This window comes from Spinacia oleracea, chromosome 1 (genome assembly GCF_020520425.1).
Source record: "Spinacia oleracea cultivar Varoflay chromosome 1, BTI_SOV_V1, whole genome shotgun sequence".
In the NCBI taxonomy this organism is placed as follows: domain Eukaryota; kingdom Viridiplantae; phylum Streptophyta; class Magnoliopsida; order Caryophyllales; family Amaranthaceae; genus Spinacia; species Spinacia oleracea.
Window position 1 is genome coordinate 135,894,691 of NC_079487.1, and position 19,776 is coordinate 135,914,466.

General features: G+C 34.4%; 4 protein-coding genes across 4 annotated transcripts; 2 read left to right on the forward strand and 2 right to left on the reverse strand.

Annotated features, from left to right (window-relative positions):
* Window positions 1-845: 845 nt before the first annotated feature.
* On the reverse strand, window positions 846-1,394 carry LOC110785679 (auxin-responsive protein SAUR40). Its single transcript, XM_021990165.2, has one exon. It carries the CDS (start codon window positions 1,392-1,394, stop codon window positions 846-848), a length of 549 nt encoding a protein of 182 aa, XP_021845857.2.
* Window positions 1,395-8,237: 6,843 nt separating this feature from the next.
* Window positions 8,238-15,058, forward strand: LOC110785680 (protein MICRORCHIDIA 7-like). Its single transcript, XM_056830860.1, has 19 exons — window positions 8,238-8,821; window positions 9,743-9,817; window positions 9,917-9,951; window positions 10,045-10,153; window positions 10,586-10,678; window positions 10,788-10,872; window positions 10,965-11,040; window positions 11,142-11,270; window positions 11,628-11,726; window positions 11,818-11,919; window positions 12,272-12,448; window positions 12,537-12,632; window positions 12,736-12,787; window positions 12,966-13,077; window positions 13,177-13,468; window positions 13,687-13,748; window positions 13,856-13,940; window positions 14,056-14,178; window positions 14,722-15,058. Exons 1-19 carry the CDS (start codon window positions 8,353-8,355, stop codon window positions 14,821-14,823), a joined length of 2,373 nt encoding a protein of 790 aa, XP_056686838.1. The 5' UTR covers window positions 8,238-8,352; the 3' UTR covers window positions 14,824-15,058.
* On the reverse strand, window positions 15,013-17,674 carry LOC110785736 (pentatricopeptide repeat-containing protein At4g18520, chloroplastic-like). Its single transcript, XM_021990239.2, has one exon. The coding sequence runs from the start codon at window positions 17,051-17,053 to the stop codon at window positions 15,167-15,169; it is 1,887 nt and encodes a 628-aa protein (XP_021845931.1). The 5' UTR covers window positions 17,054-17,674; the 3' UTR covers window positions 15,013-15,166.
* A 183-nt stretch (window positions 17,675-17,857) lies between these two features.
* Window positions 17,858-19,540, forward strand: LOC110785737 (ATP synthase delta chain, chloroplastic-like). Its single transcript, XM_021990240.2, has 2 exons — window positions 17,858-18,398; window positions 18,953-19,540. The coding sequence occupies exons 1-2, from the start codon at window positions 18,069-18,071 to the stop codon at window positions 19,394-19,396; spliced, it is 774 nt and encodes a 257-aa protein (XP_021845932.2). The 5' UTR covers window positions 17,858-18,068; the 3' UTR covers window positions 19,397-19,540.
* The last annotated feature ends 236 nt before the right edge of the window (window positions 19,541-19,776 follow it).

Genomic DNA, 19,776 nt, shown 5'->3' on the forward strand with positions numbered 1-19,776 from the left:
AATGGTAAGAGTTTGGAGACATTAAATGCAACCAAATTGAGAATCTCTAAGAGAAAGCTTTGAACCATTTTAGGGAGACTTGAAGGGGTTGATTCAAGTATAGACCAAAGTTATATTTGGGCGTTTTTTTTTTTTACATATGCTAGCATTTTTTGTTGTTGTTGTTGTTGTTGTTGTTGTTGTTGAAGGAGATGTGTGCTGTTATTGTTGTACCATGTACATTGAGTCGTTGAATACCTTTATTACTATATCGGGTAGAGCTAAAATCTCACAATGTCAATATTTTTTACTTATTGAGGTTATAAAATTAAAGTTTTAACTTTCTCTAGACTTAAATCTCGTCGCCGGCCACAACTCGACAACCGGAATGGATGTACTTCATAATTCTCAAATCACAATAAAGTCAATATAAACCTCAGCTCACAAATGTAAATGTAAATGTAAATGTAAATGTAAATGAGAATGAGATCGATCACTATATTGTTAAAACAAGTACTATTTTTTTTTAATTTAATAATTTTCTTACAAAAATATCTACTATAAATCCAAGTATATATATAGATATATAACTTGCACACTAACAATATTTTACAATTTTATCCCACGATTGATAGCATAACTCAGCTGCAAATCTTGTAATGATCTCAAAACAAAAGCTTATGCCACAAAGTCCCAACTCCCACCATATACATGAACAACAAATATAAACAAAACCTACTCAGCTCCCTTGTCTGGTCGAAATTTATTACTTATCACGTCACTAGTTTAAATAACACCATCAACGTGACAGCTGGTTGTTGAATCGGTTACGTATAAACCATACACTGATCTGAATAGTAATGTATTCAAGCAACCAGTCTACCAGATGAGCCGAGAAGGTGGTAAGAGCTTCGACTCCTAGGAAACCTACACCGCGAACTGCTTGAGTTCTCGTCGTGATCATTTGCCTCCATCTCGTATAGAACCTTGATGAACAATTCAACTTCACAAGGAAGCATTAAAGGTCCATCACTATGATATCCATACTCTAACTCCGCCTCATCAAGCAACATCCTAAAAAGTGGGTGACTTGTACACCCAATTTTGAGAACAAATCTTTGTTTATCGGGTCCCACATAGACCGATAAGCAACCCTTGGGTGACAAAGGGCTCACCCGTTGGTTCTTGGATCTGGCCATGGTCAGTTTGTCGACTCGTTGGCTAATAGGGCTTGAAGGGTGAAAAGTTGACCATGATTTGCTTTTGACCATAGGACGAGTTGGTGATCCAGGTATCGACAGTAGACTAGTTGGAGGAGCCCTATCGTTCATTTGACCATGTCCTATAGACTTACATCTTTGCCATGTCTTTTTTAACATACTCTCCTTCTTTCTCTTTTCTAGAATTCCCTCCATTTTTTTTGGTAACAAATATCACAAAATAGTAGGTGTGAACTAATAATAATAAACACAAATTAAGCTTTTTGTTAGGAAGAAAATTGGTATACATCACCCATGTAAGAGACCAAATGAAACACAACTTGAAGTCTTGGCTTTGTTGGGTTACTCATTACACTTTTCCCCCTCTCCTCGAAAGAATATGGTACCACCTTCTATATAGAAACAATAGATTATAACTCGAAAAGAAGTAGGATTTGAGTTTTCAAGTGAGAGGCAAGATATGATGAAAGTTGTAGATTGTGGATTGATTTAGAGATGAGGGATGGTTGAAGTGTTGAAGAGATAAGGGGTGCTTATATAGGAGGAGGGAATTAGAGAAGATATTGCACAAAAGTTTAGCATATCTTAGCTTCATATTAAATGCAACTCATTCCATCACATAAATAGTGATAGAGGGGGGCCATTGCCCATTGGTGACAATGATGTCAAATTAGGCTACTAGTTTTTTTTTTTGGGGAATTTTTAATAATAAAAATAAAATAAATAAAAGAAAATAAAATAAATTATGAGAATATTTGTCAACGCCCCAATGGTCTTGTTTTTCCTAGGGGTATCTTCTTTGTTCGACTTTTCAATTATTGTCTTTTCAAGTAAATGAAGTGAGAATGTTTTCTTTTATTTGTTTTTTTCATTTGTCTCTAATGACATCGTTTTTAGTTTTTGTGGGAACAAATGATAAGGTTTTCTCTTATATAGTAACGTAAAAATACAATGAAAATCTAGTAGTATATTATATTAATTAAATTAAATGATCACATCAAACCATAATAAATCCCTGATAATTCAGCTAAAAAGAAAGCCAACTATTATAATATAATTAAAGTAAAGAGAATAAATCACATACGAAGTAATAACTATTTGAATATAAAAGAATATAAAATTATGACATTAGGAAAAAATTTAAGTAATAAAAAATTATGATTATTCTAGCATATTCAATGGAATATTCCAAATTCTTCAATTTATATATATGAAGTATATATTTGTTGTATAATTGTGTGTAACTTACTTACTTATATTAAAATAATTTATTTATATTTTTTTATTCTATTAGACACTTGTCACCCATAGACCATACATAATTTTGCACAAATGAGATCGTCCATGGGGGCATGGGGCTATTCTAGCTACATTACTACGTAGTACATACTCCATATCTTACAAAATTTAAGCCTTGTATTTTTGTTGGTGTTGTTATGAAGTTCCGGATTGTTATCCGTGGATTTAGCAAAATTATAAGAAGGGATCAATGCCACTTCTATTACATGCACTATTTATATTTGATTGAATTGATTTAAGTTTGGTGTTGGTCGATACGATAATACAAGTACTAATATATTTAATATTCATTTATTTATATAGTTGGTATGTATAATTATAAAGTTTAAACTAGTTGTTGTGAAATGAGGTACGTATAAAATTATAAAGGTACTTAAATATGTACAAATGGAGTTAAAGTTTAGTAAAATTGGTCATATACCTAATAAAGTTTGACTAAGAATGTCGGGAAATCAAACTTTGTAGAATAGTACGTTATACATTCTATTATTCTAAGGTATTGACTTTCAAATGGTAGTTTACTTTGAATTTGACTCTTCTAAATTTATACTTGTAATTAAGTAAATTGTAACTTGGGTTCCATGAATAGGCAATTTCTAAACAATTACATTGGCAATATATATATGAAATGTTGTCAAAATATGGCATATGCTTGAATTTGTGGTCGACATTCACCCAATCACCTCGCCCATGCAATGGATCCTTGGAATAATTTATCGACATTTATTCAAATTCTGAATATGTCAACAAGTGTCAAACTGTGAATGGCCGGGCAAAGAGAATTCATGCAACCATTGCTCACGTTATTGATTTTCTCTCGATGTAATTGACACTAGTGTCTATATACGTGATACATGCATGACATTTTAATGATAGAGTCGATCATTTCATTAAATTTCGGTTATTTTTTTCATTTATGTCAAATATTAGATAAATTATGTTGAATGTGGGTTGTGTTAATAGTTTTAATTTGTTAAAAAGCACGGAGTAATTGGAGTGGTAATATAATTTATTGTTAGTCTCCTATCAAATTGTGCTGACACTTGCATAATAATACTTAATAATCAAACTATATATGCTCAACAATAAGCTAGCTGAGTAAGAGGTATGTGGTTGACGTAGAACACGTGTAGCCTGACATTTAATAACTTAGGCTGCGTTCTATTCACCTGATTTTCACTTATTTTTCCTGAACTTAACTGAACTTATCTGAACTTATTAGAACTTATTAGAACTTATTTTAGTTATAAATTGTACTTGGCCAACCCTTATTTTTCATGAACTTATCTTATTTGAACTTATCTGAACTTAACTGAACTCATCTGAACTTATTTTTCCTGAAATAAGTGAAAATATGGTGAACAGAACAGAGCCTTATGCAATATTTGCACTGGATATTTGTTGTATAAATAATTGTATAACGATTGACGAGCATCTTTCATTACAACCTCTAATTCGTGGAGGACCCGTACGTGTACATTTGATTGTTAAATCTTTTGGTGTACAGATCATGCATGAGAAGATGATAACTTAAATAACGGTGTGATAAACAGTGGCATGCCACATACTCCGTATATATGAGTATATGACATACCAATAGGATGAAGACGATGTTAACTGCCTTGCCTAGCTAATTAATTAAATACTATAGATAATAGATGGATTATATATATAAGTTGGTCGTAGTAGTTTAATGTACTTTTCTCTAATTAATTCTAATAATTGTCATTTGTTTATTAGATGTTATGGTTGCCGTCTCATATTTTGTTTAATGGATATTATTGGTATTAACAGGAAATCGTCAATAATTCAATAATTCGAACCTCACTTTATTTTATCATACATATAAAGTTTAAACAAAAGGGTCAAAAAAGAGTGTATGATCGAATAGTATAAGAGACAACTAAATATGTCAACTAAATAAAAACAATTGAAAGTATTGATTAGGAAAAAAAATATGAGACAATTAACAATATCATCTTACACTCGGACACACTTCCGACACCCCAAACCTTATAGTAGAATACTCTAAAAGTTAAATATGAGTCATAACAAAAGCCGCTTCATTGGCCTCCCTAATTAAGTTGCCAAGTTGGTCGTGGTAGTTTGATTTATTTTTAAAATTAAAGCAAATAATTGTCACTTAATTATAGTTGTTATAGTTGCCGTCACATATTTGTTTAATGAATATTAATGGTTTTAAGATCGAGGAAAACGTCAATAATTAAAACATAAAGCCATAATTAACATCAACAACGTCAACTACAGTAACTAATGACCTAGCTACTGTAGTCGTGTGCACCAATTGATTACATTTTTCTTATCTTAAAATAAAATAAAATTCAGCATGATTTATTTTGGATCATGTATTGCATTTCATGCCTTTTCTTAACTCTTAATTAGCACGGAGCATTTCAAAGTAGATTATTTTGATGTGATATATGCAGTGAATGATTTAATAATGTGAACGCAAAAATAATTCATCAAACAAGCGAATGATACCCTATCATGTAAGTTTTAGAAAAAATGTGTCTTAGCTAGGGATGTTATGCCCTATCTTTTATGATGAAAACCTTGTTCACATCCGAATAATCTTTATAATTCATTGCCAAAAAAAAAAAAAGTTAAGATCAAACAATAACAAACAAACAGAAATACGAGTATTTCACGAATTTATAACACTTATAAGTCATAATTCATGAAATTAAGTAATTGCTTGGAGTACGTTGAACACAGGTGTTGTCTTGTTTTGGCGCAAATGAGCCACACGGACAATAATAAATTACAAATTGGGGAAGTGAATTTGAATTTGAGATTAACCGTACACAAGTTCTCAACCTTAACCACAAGGCCAAGACCTTATTGATACATGTGTTGCTTTGTAAAACTTAACATTTTACGAGATTAAAAATAAAACTACACTAATCCATTAAGTCAATGCCTCTTGACTCTTGAGTCTTGATAAACTGCTCGGGTGATCGAAAGAGATATCTCTATGGGAGAAACCACATGTTCACTGCTTCACGAACATGATTCCCCTTAGAGCAACTCCAATGGTGAGTTACAAGATGTTGTGGCTAAGTTTGCCAAATCAAATTTCTAACTACAATTGATTAAAGCTACAAATTATCACATTAGTGGGCTACAATACTTTGTAGCTCCCTCTAATATTTAATTTAAATAATTTATTTATTTGAGCTACGTAGCCCAAAATAGCTACAAGCCTACAAGGTTTTAACAGCTGCTTATGTCATTGTTGTACCAATATGAGCAGGTCCTTTTGTAACCATTGAAGTTGCTCTTATTTACGGACATGATCATAAACCGTTATTACCGTTGGACTTTCATGGGCCTAGGGGCTTCTTTTTGCTTGATGGGCTTCATTAACCTAACTATTTATGGACATGGGCTTGTGAAATGTCCTAGTCCAAAGTCCAAACATAAAGCAATAAATTTATGTCTAGAGAGCTGATGAACATATGGCCCTGGCCGGCTGGCCCGATTCACCCCGGAATGCCTTAAAAAGTTAAAATCATGTTTTTAGTCAAAACCCCAGCCAACCCAAAAGCCCCAAAAACTTGTGTTTGCCCGCCCTAAATTTGCGGAAATGGAAAAGAGTTTTTGTGCTAAAACTCAAACCGGTCCGATCTTTTATCACCATTTTTTACGTATATTACAAATCATATACCCCTTCCATTCGTTTTCCATAAACGACCGTTTTTTAAGCTCAACAATTCTTATTTTCAACATTTTCTACCAATTTTATTAATTATCTCGCCTCTTACATATGTTCTCCACATCCAATTACATCACATTCATCTTCCTCCCACAATATACACACAATTAATGTTTTGCTTAGAATAATTATTTTACCCACTCTCACTTCCTACATTGAAATTTTCATCTCCTTACCCCATTTTGCATGAAATCGTTGTTTTCCAAGCCCGTATATTTTGTCTCCCACATTGTACTCTTTTCAAATCAAGCTCAATCAGCTATATGTTACAGTAAATGATAACCCGTTTAATTTTTAAATTAAAGCTGCAACCAAGTGAACTTTTACAAAACAAAACATATACTTCTCCTTTTGACCTATATATTTCATGACTTATAGGCAAGCAGCGTAGGCATGTGAAATCTTACTAGATTAGTCTTTATGTATATTTTCACAATATAATTTTTTTACAATTTTTAATTTATGATTCATGAAGTATACTCATGGACTAATAAGTAGTGTACGAAGTATTTTCTAAGTGTGAAAGTTAAGAGGTTGCAACTAAATAAACAAACGATGTACTCATGTGATTGTTGAATTTAGTAGTTATAAATACGTACATAGTATAATATAATGATAAATTCCTAAATTATCTCCGTTGTTATGTCATATAAAGTCGTTAATTAGATAATAAGATTGTAGAATCATGTTAAGATCTTACCACTCTAAACTTTTCTTCAGGTAAGATAGGAACAAACATTAAATTAAAATCCTATTTAATTAGGATTTAGTCCAAGGTATATGGTTTTGGATTGTGTAGTTGTAGACTTGTAGCCTTGTAGGGTTGCAAGATACAATTTGGGATTTTATAACCATGCAACGTAGTTTAATTGTACTGCAAGTTTTTTCGCAACTAGGTTTTTGCCCCGTTCTGACGCACAATTGAATGTAGAAAAATTAAGAAAAAATCCTTAAGTGAAAAAAAATCCTATAATTCTTAAATTGTTAGTTTTATTCTTTCCTATTATTGTTCTACTTCTATCAAGTATGGTAAACATATTTTACATTAATGCTCCTCTATCTTGTATATAGGAAGTTTCTTTTGTTTTTTAGGGGATAGGAAAGTTATTATAGTTGACTAATTTTGTTTTTTGTTTTTTCCTACTATTGTGAAGGTAGAAAAAATAAAAAATAAAAATCATTTGACGTCACCTTAAGGGTTCCCTTATGATATGTTGCATTACGATGTAGTGGAAATTATGAATCTTAAGCTAACAAGGTCACTCCTCTTAGGAATCCTAATCCAATTAACAAGAAATTCAAAAAGTGAAAAATATTTTACAAAAGTTTCCCAAATTTTCAATATTCTCCAAATCTTTACAAATCTATCTATCCATTGTAACCTATAACTCTATGAGTTTTCACCTATTTACACAATGTATACTCCATCTTTTAGGAAAATATTATACAATACGTCTTATTACATTCGTCTCGATAATACTTTTATAATACGGAGTAATATTTAAAAAATTATATTTTTTTTTTACCAAAACGTAATTAAAGGAATTTTTTATGATATGCATCATAACTTAAAATTTTACTTTTAGCTAAAATTATTATTCTTTCTAAATAATAAAATTGACATATTCCTCTCTCAAATAATTAAACTTACCAAAAAAAACAATTAAATAGCATCTAAATGTCCTAATAAAACCTCCTCAAATTAAACCTCGTGGGGTTAAGGAGTAAATCATCGCGATACCTTCCCATAAAAAAATCAGATAAATTTAATATCTCGGAAATTCTCTTAATTAATTATTTAGAACCGAGGGCAATAATGTAAAAAGAATTCAACTCGAGCTTTTCCATTCTAGTAGTGTACAAGTACAACCCCAATTAAGTTTCCTAATTCTCCCATGATGCCCATGAACCCTATAATAAACAAAAACGTGGTCGACTGCCTCTAAACTTCACAAAACCGTCTCATATAACCGTCGCACCACTTTGGCGCTTCATTCTCTTCTTCTCTATCTTTATCTTTTTTCACTTATTATTTTTACCCAAAAAACCTTATTTCTCCTCCTTAAAAAAAAAATTAAAAAAAAAATTCCTCCTCCCCCCTCGACTTTGGCTCCAATAATGGAGGTCAATCGAGGAATCTCAGTAGACTATGTTTCGTCGCACTTCAAGAGGAAAAACCCTACTTTAATACCTTCTTCCTTGGTGAATACGAGTGGTGACGAAAACGATTCCGTTTCCGGCGCTTTTAACGATAATAATAACAATAAAAACGTCGGGAATGGCTTAAAGAAGCCAAAGATGGCGAGTGTTTGTGATAATAATAATGGTGATCGTGATGATCATGAAGAAGTTAACGTGGCTTTGCCAGTAGGGTTTCTTGATCCTCTTCTTCCGTTTGAAAGGGAACTAGTTAATGCTAATTTTAACAATGCTGGTGTTAACACCGTTCAAAAGGCGGCGGTAAGGGTGGCGCATGTGGCGGTAGGGCCGTCGTTGAGGAGTGGTGCTCGTAAGCAGTTCTGGAAGGCGGGGGATTACGAGGCGTCTAGTGGTCTCGGGACTCATGCATCCACCTCTTCTTATTCTGGTATAAAATTAACTTCTCCACTTTATTTTTTAATTATTTTTGGGTGGAGAATTGGCGTTTTTTTTGTGTAATTCTTGATTGATTAAATTATTTAGGGTTTTTGTTGTGAAGAAATTATTTTGTTTTCGTCATGTTTGGGTAATCAAAGGTTGTTTCAATCAGGGGAGTATCTTCCACCGAGGTCATTCGGGACCAGACCCTAATAAGTCTTTTTGAAATTATTAATAATACACACTAAAATATTCATACGAAGTATAAAATTTTAGTGACATATTGGTTGAATGCAACTGTAGTAAGTGTTGAAGTTTCAAACCTTTTCCTAGTATTTTCATCAATGTCATATGTGCACCTAATAGTACTGGAGATGAGAATTTAGGTATTCATAAGAAATCATTTGGGTACATGAGATGTTACAGAAGAAATTCTACTTCAATTCATTAGCTTTCACACATTATAACTCATAAGTATTATGTAGGCAAAAATTTGTAGCAGTGCAGCTTTACAATTACCTGTATTTAGGATTCAATTTGTATCATCTAGGAGTCAATTTGCATCATGATTGCTCGATATACTATGATTTTAAATTCAAGATCTTGTGTACATTGCTCGATACTATGGTGATGTTTAGTTGACATGAAAAACCATAGGAAGTGGAAGATCAGAGTGTTGTTTGGTTGACAAAAACATGGGAAGTCACACTTCGTTGCTTACCTAGGTTCCCCTAGGTAAGTGGAACTTCCCATGGGAATTACTTCCAAGGTTTAACCAAACAATACCACTCACTTCCTAGGAAACACTTATACGTGGGAAAAACTTCTTCCTAGGAAGTTCTACTTCCCACGATCAACCAAACTACCCCTATGAATCAGTAACATCTTTTCATAACATGGACTAATGAACTTCAATCTCTTTGATTTATAGCCGGTATGGATCATGTCAGGGTTCATCCAAGGTTTTTACATTCTAATGCAACAAGTCATAAATGGGCATTGGGAGGTAAGCTGCTTTAAATATGAATGTAATTTCTCATTGAAAATCGACAAATTGGAGGAATTTTCTTTTTGTATGCTTATTATGAAATGGTTACTACTGCAGCTTTTGCTGAGCTTCTAGACAATGCTTTGGATGAGGTATATATGTACATTATTGAGCTTCTAGCTAGACAATTATGTTGAATTTCTTTGATGTCTGAAATTATTCTGTTCTTGTGTTGCATGGTATAGGTCTGTAATGGCGCTACTTATGTTAAAGTTGACATGATTTTTAACCAGAAAGACCTCAGTACCATGAACCTAGCTGACAAAGATCGCAACAGAATGTTGTTAGTTCAAGGTATATATATATATGCTTCTCTTTTTCTGCTTTTCAATTCTCATCAGGATTTGTCTGTAGAGAAACGCAAAGTAATTCAGCTGCAATGTTAATATTGTATAGGGTAGGTAATTAGTTTCCTTAATCTGTATTCCCTCTGGCCTTAAATAATTGTTACACGTATTACATAGCTTCTGTTTTGTTCACCTTATTTCCACTTATTTCATGGTTGACCAAGTATAATTTATAACTAAAATAAGTTTTGATAAGTTCAGATAAGTTCAGATAAGATAAGTGAAATCAGGTGAATAGAACGCACCCTTAATTATGCTTAATTATAAGGGGTTAGAGCAACGTGACTATTGGTTCTAGACAGAGAAAGTCTAACCATACTTATATAGGTAAACCTGAATTTTTTTTCATTATTCTAATGCTTGGCACATTAACTTGCAGATAATGGTGGTGGAATGACCCCTGATAAAATGAGGCAATGTATGTCTCTTGGTTATTCAGCAAAGAGCAAAATGGCAAACACTATAGGCCAATGTGAGTTTTTCATCAGACAGCCAAAATATGTTTCAGAAGCAAATTAAGTCGACTGCTTAATTAGAATCTCATCAGTGCTAATTTGTTAATTGTTCTTGTTTTAAAACAGATGGAAATGGATTTAAGACTAGTACCATGAGGCTAGGGGCAGATGTTATTGTCTTTTCAACTTGTCAAGGGAAGAACGGCTCATGGTTGTTTTCTTGTCACAGTTTCATTAATACAAATTAACCATCTAATTATTACTGCTTGAATTTTACTGAATCATTTCACATATATTTTGCAGTCCTACGAGAAGTATAGGGATGTTGTCTTACACATTTTTGACCAGCACTGGAAAGGAGGATATAGTTGTTCCCATGGTAACAATATGTTTTTTTTAATACTTTTCTTTGATATGTATGAGGAAACACTTTGATTGATCTGTAATCACTTTTGTTTTACTGTTTTTTTGTTCATTAAGATTGACTATGAGAAGAAAGGGCAAGTTTGGACAAAGATGTTGCGCAGTTCCAATGATGATTGGCATATCAATTTAGATACTATTATCCAGTGGTCTCCGTTCTCTAATGAACTGGAGCTTCTTCAGCAGGTAATTATCTCTACTTCTACCCCTGTCGTACTGATTGAACTGAACTGAATGGAGCTAAACTGAATTGAACTGAATATATGGAGCTAAACTGAACTGAACTGAACTGAATGGAGCTGAACTGAATTGGAATTGAGTCTAAAAGAAATGAAATGTAGGATTTTCAGTAACTTGTACTAGTAGTTGTAATGGAATGTTGCTTGCTTTCTAGATTCTTATATCATTAATGCTTTACCACTTTATTTGTAATCTGATTCACTAATCATTTGATGATTGCCGTTTTCTTGCTGTCTAAGGGACTTCTGAATCTTATTTATGCATGCTATCTGAGTTCTGATATTTTTCTTTATGTACATGTAGTTCAATTCCATAGGTTATCAAGGTACAATTATTGTTATATACAATCTCTGGGAGGATGACGAAGGACAGTTGGAGCTGGATTTTGGCACCGATTCTGATGTATGTCTCTGAAAACTATAGGCTATAACAAGATATATATAATTCATTGTCAGTGACATCATCATAAGCTTTGATAATTTGTGATGAACAGGATATCCAAATCCGAGGAGTCAATAGAGATGAGAAGAAGATAGCTATGGCAAAAAAGTATCCCAATTCTAAGCATTTCTTAACATATCAGCATTCACTAAGGGTATGTACCTAAGGCTAATAGTTTTATCTCTAAATGTTCCTTCAATGTGGTTATTAATTTTAAGTTCTGCAAAGTTTCTTGAAAGCATGTGAAGAAATGTTGTGATAAGCTCTATCTCTATTAAGGGTGCGTTCTATTCAACCTAATTTTCACTTATTTTTTCTAAACTTATCATATGTAAACTTATCTGAACTTATTAGAACTTATCAGAACTTATTTTAGTCATAAATTGTACTTGGTCAAACCTTATTTTTCCTGAACTTATCTTATATGAACTTATTTTTCCTGAAATAAATTGAAATAAGGTGAACAGAACAAAGCCTAATTTTTGTTTTCAATTGGTTTGTTTCAGAGCTATGCGTCTGTTCTTTATCTGAAACTGCCACCTGGATTCCGGATGATTCTGCGTGGGAAAGATGTTGAGCACCATAACCTGGTGAATGATATGATGCACAGGAAACAAGTTTCATACAGACCAATTCCAATAACTGATGGGACTGTAAAGGATTCAACTGCCTTGTCAGAAAACGTATGATTTTCAGAGATATCCTACCTTCTGTTTCTTGTAGATGACTGAAAATCTCAACTAACAGTGTTATTAATTATGTATTATGTAGTTGCAAGCCTCGGTGACATTGGGGTTTGTCAAAGATGCACAAGATCATATTGACATACAAGGCTTCAATGTTTACCACAAGAATCGCCTTATTAAGGTTGTTTAATCTGCCCCTTTTTCTTTCATAAATCTGTACTGATTTTTGTTGTTGTTGTTGTTAACTTGTTAGTAGCATATTAATGATGTCTTTTTTTCAACAGCCGTTCTGGAGAGTTTGGAATGCTGCAGGAAGTGATGGCCGTGGTGTCATTGGTAACTCTTTTCTCTTTTGATCATTTAATTTGTTGCTAATTTTAGTGCAGCTTGTTTTGGAAATTGATGAGTTTACTGAATACAGAATTACTGAATACTTTCAGCAGTTTTCTGTATAACACAAAACTGAAAACTACTTATTTTTCCCAAATACGAAGTAATTTGTTTCGTGTGGTAGGTGTTTTGGAGGCCAATTTTGTGGAGCCAGCTCATGATAAGCAGGGTTTTGAGAGAACAACAGCACTTGCAAGACTTGAAGCACGGCTAATTCATCTGCAAAAGAATTATTGGTTTGTTGAACTCATCATTGTCTTTTCAATTCCCACTTTAACATTATTTTGGTGCATGAACAAAACGTAAGTTTCACACAACACTGGTTTTTCTTTTAGGCGTGATAACTGCCATGAAATTGGTTATTCAAGACGAAGACCAATTGTTTCAACATCGGTGTCTCCTCTCCCAAATACAAGAAATGGCAATACTACTATTAAGGGAATGATTTCCTACCCAGGCGCTGACAGTACTTGGCCGACAACCAAAAACACTAGGAAGAATCCTGTAAACAAATCTGACCAGGGTTTACCATTTGTCTCATCTTCAAGTGAAGAAGATGAGATGACATGCAACGATTTTGAGTCACCAACGCCAGGAAACCAGACTCACAGCTCTCCCAGTAACAAGGTATTTAAAGAGTGAATTTAGTTGCACTTCATATTTTATAATATCATTTGACACTATATTACAAATACTACCTATAATGTTAAGAATAAGGTGAATAGAAGTATAGAACAAAGCCTAACACTCTAGCATATGTCTTGTGATCGAAATTTTACCTTGTATGCACATAATTCTCGTATTACAAATTCTGATGTTGTTTTATAAATTGTTCTTCATCTCAGGTTGAACAGATTAATGGAGAAGTTGCTAAGTTAAGAAAAGAGAACCTTGAGTTGAAGAAGAGGTATTGTTGCCCTTTATGACTAATGGTTGATTTAGCTCATTTATTTTTGTTGCAATTCTTGTCTTCACACATATAACATTCTTCTTTTTCTGTTTATTCTGTTGTAGACTAGAACATGCTAATGAATCCAGGGATAATTCATTGAGAGAGCTACAATTTGAAAGAGATAGGTCCAAATCCCTTGAAGCTAAAGTAAGTCAGCAGTTATTCAGTTTCTTAAGATATATTAACATATTGTAAGCATTACCCTATTTATTGATCAATAAAACGATACTGAAATAAGCATGCTATTATTCTGAGCTTACAGATTGAAGAGGCCAACAAGAAAATCGCGGAGTTGGACAAAGAGCAGGAAGCTATAATCAATATATTTGGAGATGAAAGAGAACGAAGAGATGTTGAAGAAGAAAAACTGAGGAAGCGTTTACAGGTTGGTCACCCCTTTAAGCAAGCTTTTCCCCCTTTATTTGATCTTCTTTACAGAAGGAACACAGTCTTTCTGTGTCCTGACTACCCTTTATGTCCTGTTATTTCTGTTTGCACTATTTAGTAGACCTGATCAAAAGACGGGCAAGGCCGGGTTCGAGCTGGGTGGTGATATAAAAGTCAGCCTCGTGTCGGGCCAGGCTGGACCATGATTTGGGGCGAAATTTTTGCCCAAACCCACTATTTCGGGCCTAAAATGCCGGGTTTTAGGTCATTTCGGGCTGGGCTAAAAGTGTAGTTTTATGTTGCCCAAAGCCTGTCTGAAAATTTAAAATTCCGGGCCAGGTCGGAACTGAAAATCAGGCCTAAATTTTCTGTCCCAAACCCATAAAATTTCGGGCTAAGCTGGGGGCAGCAGGTCGGGCTCTTGTTGATCAGCTCTAATATTATTTAGTTGATGGCAGAAATTAAAGCAATCTATGAGCCTTTGCTTCTTTTTGGCTTCTGTTAATTTGTGAAGTGAATGTTTTCTTTTTTCTTACTTTAGGAAGCTTCAACAACAATTGAACAGTTGCTTGATACAGTGAGGTCATTGGAGAGAATCAACCTTGCAACAGCTCCTCCAGGATTTAAGAGTGAACCATTTTAGATTGCATGTAGTATTTTTCATTAAACAATGTCAGATGTATAGGAATCAGAGTAATTAAGTGGGAGGGAGGCTTATTTTCGTGCCAACAGAAGTTACAAGAATCAGCAGGAGCAGAAGACATAGAGAAAGCATAGGAATACCATAGTTTTCTTTCTTTTCCAGTAACTTTTTTTTTTCCTTTGAAATGTATAGAATTAATTAAAACTAATTTAATTTGAATCAGACCTACTACACATATCTTTGGATTCAGCCGTTTGCAATTGTTCTTTTCTTGGATTTACATGATACAGCTAGTCAATCCACAAACTTATGTACAGTTAAGCAAGAAGGAAGAGTGATTAACTTAACTTAGTTGCAGTTCAGGGGAAGAAGGTTCTGTATTCCATTCCACATCTCCACATGCAGTAAGAACAGTTGTAACAGTATAATCATCCACTTGAAGACCTTCCTCTTGCATCTGGTACATGAGTTTCAGAGCTTCACGACAATACCCATTCGTTGCATATCCTACTATCATTGATCTCCACGAAACCAAGTTCTTTTCTTTCATACTATTGAACACTTGAAAAGCGTCTGAAACACATCCACATTTCGCATACATATTTATCAGGGCACTCCCCACGAAAATATTGTTTGAGAATACAGGAGATTTGTTCAGAGACGAGTGTATTAGTTTTCCATGTTTGATAGCTTCTACACTTGCACAAGCTTTCAAAACCGAGGAATATGTAAATGGGTTAGGCTTTACTCCTTCACTGAGCATTTCCTTCAAAAATTCAAAAGCCTCGAATTCATACCCTAAATGAGTGCAACCAGATATTATGGCGGTCCATGAAACAACATCTCGAAGGGGCATATGTTGGAGAACCCTTGAAGCAAGACCGTATTCATCACATTTACAATAAAGCCACACAAGAGTGCTTCCTATGTAAATGTTGTTTTGTGCTGAGTTTTTCAGCACTTGTGCATGAACTTCCTTACCAGTTACTAGAGCACCAATTGAACCACATGCTCGAAGGATGCTTACAAATGTCAAACTATTTGCTGCTACTTTTCTCCTTTTCATCACACGGAAAAGATTCAACGCCTCACAACCAAACCCATTCCTAGCATAACCAGTAATGATTGAAGTCCATGTAACCATATTTCGCCTTTTCATCCTGTTGAACACTTTTCTAGAATCCTCAATTTCTCCACATCTTGCATACATATCCACGAGGGAAGTCCCAATATAAACATCATTTTTTATCAGTTTCTTGATTGCAACACCATGCAACTGTCTCCCGAATTTCAGTGTCTTCTCTTCTCCACACACCTTCAAAACGCTACATATAGTGTGTTCGTTGGGCAAAAACTCGTCCATTAACATTTGCGAGAACAGTGAGAAGGCCTTCTCACCATAGCCTTGTTGAGAGCAAGAAGTGATCAGGGTTGTCCAAGTAACTACATCCCGCTCTTTCATCTCATCAAAAACACGAAAAGCACTCAAAAAGTCACCACATTGTGCATAGAAGTAGAGAATTGCACTATCTACTATCAAATTACTCCATCTACCTTTGATAATACAAGCATGAACCTGCTTCCCTAACTCATAATTCAACCTCTTCCCACATAAAATCAATACACACACAAACGTTGTCCCATTTGCTCGAACCCCTGACTTCAAAAACTCCCCAAGAAGACTAAGAGCTTCATCTTCTAAACCAAATTTCAAATACCCATTAAGAATTGTGGTCCAAGAAATAACATTTCTTCTGTCAGGCATTCCATCAAACACCTTGCGAGCCTCTTCTAATTTACCAAAACTCAAATACACACTAATCAAATTGTTGTTAACAAACACAACTGAACCCTTTAAACACTTCAAAATCAAACCATGTATCACTTTAACATCTTTTAATCTAGAGCACGATTGAAACAGAGAAACTACCCAAATTGGATTAAGCTCAACCCTTCGACCTCGCGATTGGCGTTCCCATATTTTAGCAATTCGGTTCTCTTGAGAGATTGGGGCATTACTGAAACTCAATAAATCAGCTGAATTCGGCGACATTTTGTAATGTAAATGGAAATTTGAAGGATTTCTTTGAAGAAGAGGGGTTTGGGTTTTGCAGAAATTGGCATGTCTCGAAGATTGTAATTGCAATGAGAGACCAATTGATGAAAGAAGAAGATTATGGGGATGTGAATTATGGAGTGGAAGATTCAATGTTGATGGGAGAGAGAGCATTGAATTTGTAGAACGTTGATTGATGTTCCCGCGAATATCAGTTTGTATTCAAAGTTTATGTTGCTCCAAACTCAGAATACTGTTATTCTGTTATGCTTCCTAGTTTCTACTAGTGACTAAGCCTAGTAGGCATGACTTAAAAAATGAGTTTAGTTAAGTTGAAATAAATTATGATGGTTGTTAAATTTGGTATAGTGTTAGGAATTTAGGATAGAGTAAGTATTTGAAGTCGCGTAGACTAATAGGTAGCAGATTAAGGATAATTTTACAGTGTTAAGTATTGGTAAAATGAACAAATTTAAATTTTCTTCTCTCTTCTTCAAAACACATTTATGCAGATAGTGGTAGAGAAATAAAGCTTGCTAGACTCATACCAAACGAGTAAACATGTGCATAACGTGCTTATACTTGGTAAATTAGTTTAATGAGATTTTCTTTGCTTTTCTGAACGTTCTAGGGCAAAATTTCTAAGTTTTTAAAAACCAAACTTGAAAACTACAATGAGCTTGAACTCTAAAATTGCAAAGAAAAAAACACTCAATTTTCTTTCGAAGCTCCATAATAACAAAATGATTACCACCTCCTTCAGATTGGTTGTGGTTGGAAAGGGAGAAGTAATTAGAGATAATTTCATACCGCTTTAGAAGCAAATACATCACATAAAAATGAATATAACTTCATATACACCCGAATATATGATAGACAAGATGCTTAAAAAACCCGAAACGATTTAGCTATTGTGCCCCACAAGAACAACAAAACTAGTACCGCGCCAATCAAATTGGCATAAGTGCATAACCACATCTCTAATTTATCCTCCAAAAATCATCTCCCTTTTTATTTTTATTTCCCTCTTCAAATTTTTGATCCACTCAGAACAAAAAACGAGAGGTCGCATTTCATCCAAAACCACCAATCAAAACCTTCCACCCACTCTCTACTTCTCACACTTCCTATCCTCTCTCTCCACTCTCACTTTCTCTCTCCTCCCTCTATCTCTGTACAGCCGGCAACAATGGCGGCGTTGCAAAATCCAGTAGCCTTACAATCCAGAACAACAACCGCCGTTGCAGCATTATCAACTTCATCCACCACCAGTACTCCGAAGCCATTTTCCCTCTCCTTTTCCTCTTCCACCGCCACCTTCAATCCCCTCAGGCTTAAAATTTTAACCGCCTCTAAGCTCACCGCCAAACCTCGCGGCGGAGCTCTTGGTACCCGCATGGTGGACTCCACCGCTAGCAGGTACGCCTCCGCGCTCGCTGATGTCGCCGACGTCACCGGTACTCTTGAAGCTACCAACTCTGATGTGGAAAAACTGATCAGGATTTTCTCCGAAGAACCGGTATAATTTCTTAACTCCATTTTACTTTATATCCATTAATTACCGGATTATTTCAATTTTTTATTTATGAATTTGTTGATTAATCTGCGAATTGTTTGTCTCAAAAGTTCTGCAAATGTTAATCTGTGGATTCTCGCTCTCAAATTCAACATAATTTGCTGGAAATTGCTGATTAAATATGTTTCGATAATGTGCTGTTTCATCAATCAATTAACTTACACATTCGATTTCAATACAAATTCTTGCTGTTTGTATAAGTTCAGTTTATCTGCCAATCTCTCAATTAATAGTCAAAATTAATTCAATTTAACTCAAGGTTATGTGATACGTCTGTTACTTTTCCTCTTGCACTCAAATTCAGTATAGTTTCCTGATAATTTGGTATGTTTGAACAATGTATTGGCTTGCATAATAAAAAACAATGTTTTGATGTATTAGTCAATAGAGCTATGCTGGATTTGAGCCAAATTCGGTTTATTTTTGCTGTCATATATTCCATTGGAGTAAATACCCCTCTCATTTGTCTTAATTCCTCGTTTTTGTTGATTATGCAGGTGTATTACTTCTTTGCTAACCCAGTGATCAGCATTGACAACAAGCGTAGCGTCTTGGATGAGATCATCACCACCTCAGGACTCCAGCCTCATACCGCAAACTTCATTAACATCTTGATAGATTCAGAGCGAATCAATCTAGTTAAGGAAATATTGAATGAGTTTGAGGATGTGTTTAATAAGATTACCGGCACTGAAGTGGCAGTGGTGACTTCGGTGGTAAAGCTGGAGAATGATCACTTGGCTCAGATTGCTAAGGGTGTCCAGAAGATTACGGGGGCAAAGAATGTGAGGATTAAGACAGTGATCGACCCCTCACTGGTTGCTGGCTTCACTATCAGGTATGGTAATGAAGGTTCCAAGTTGGTTGATATGAGTGTGAAGAAACAGCTTGAGGAGATTGCTGCTCAACTTGAAATGGATGATGTTACACTTGCTGTATAAATTTAGTAATTATATGATCATCTAGTAAATTTGGCTCGTAAAAATGTTCTGAATTTAAGTATGGAATTCTGCATTTTTGAAACTATATGAACTTATATTTGTATAATCAAATTTATGACAAGCAAATTGTGCCTTTGTCCATTATTTTTGCTTGTTCGGTATCTATAAGATGAGGGTGTCACATTTTCCAGGAAAAGGTACATACTAGATAGTGCATTGCAAAATTTTCTTCCTAGCACACTAGTCTTAGAACTACCTTCTGATTCGGAGCGATTTATGGGAATGTTTTCTTGAATGCCTACATTCATTTCAACTGCAAATACCTCTCAGCTCTGTGAATGGAAAAATGAAAGTTTGTGGCTTTGAGCATCAATATTTGT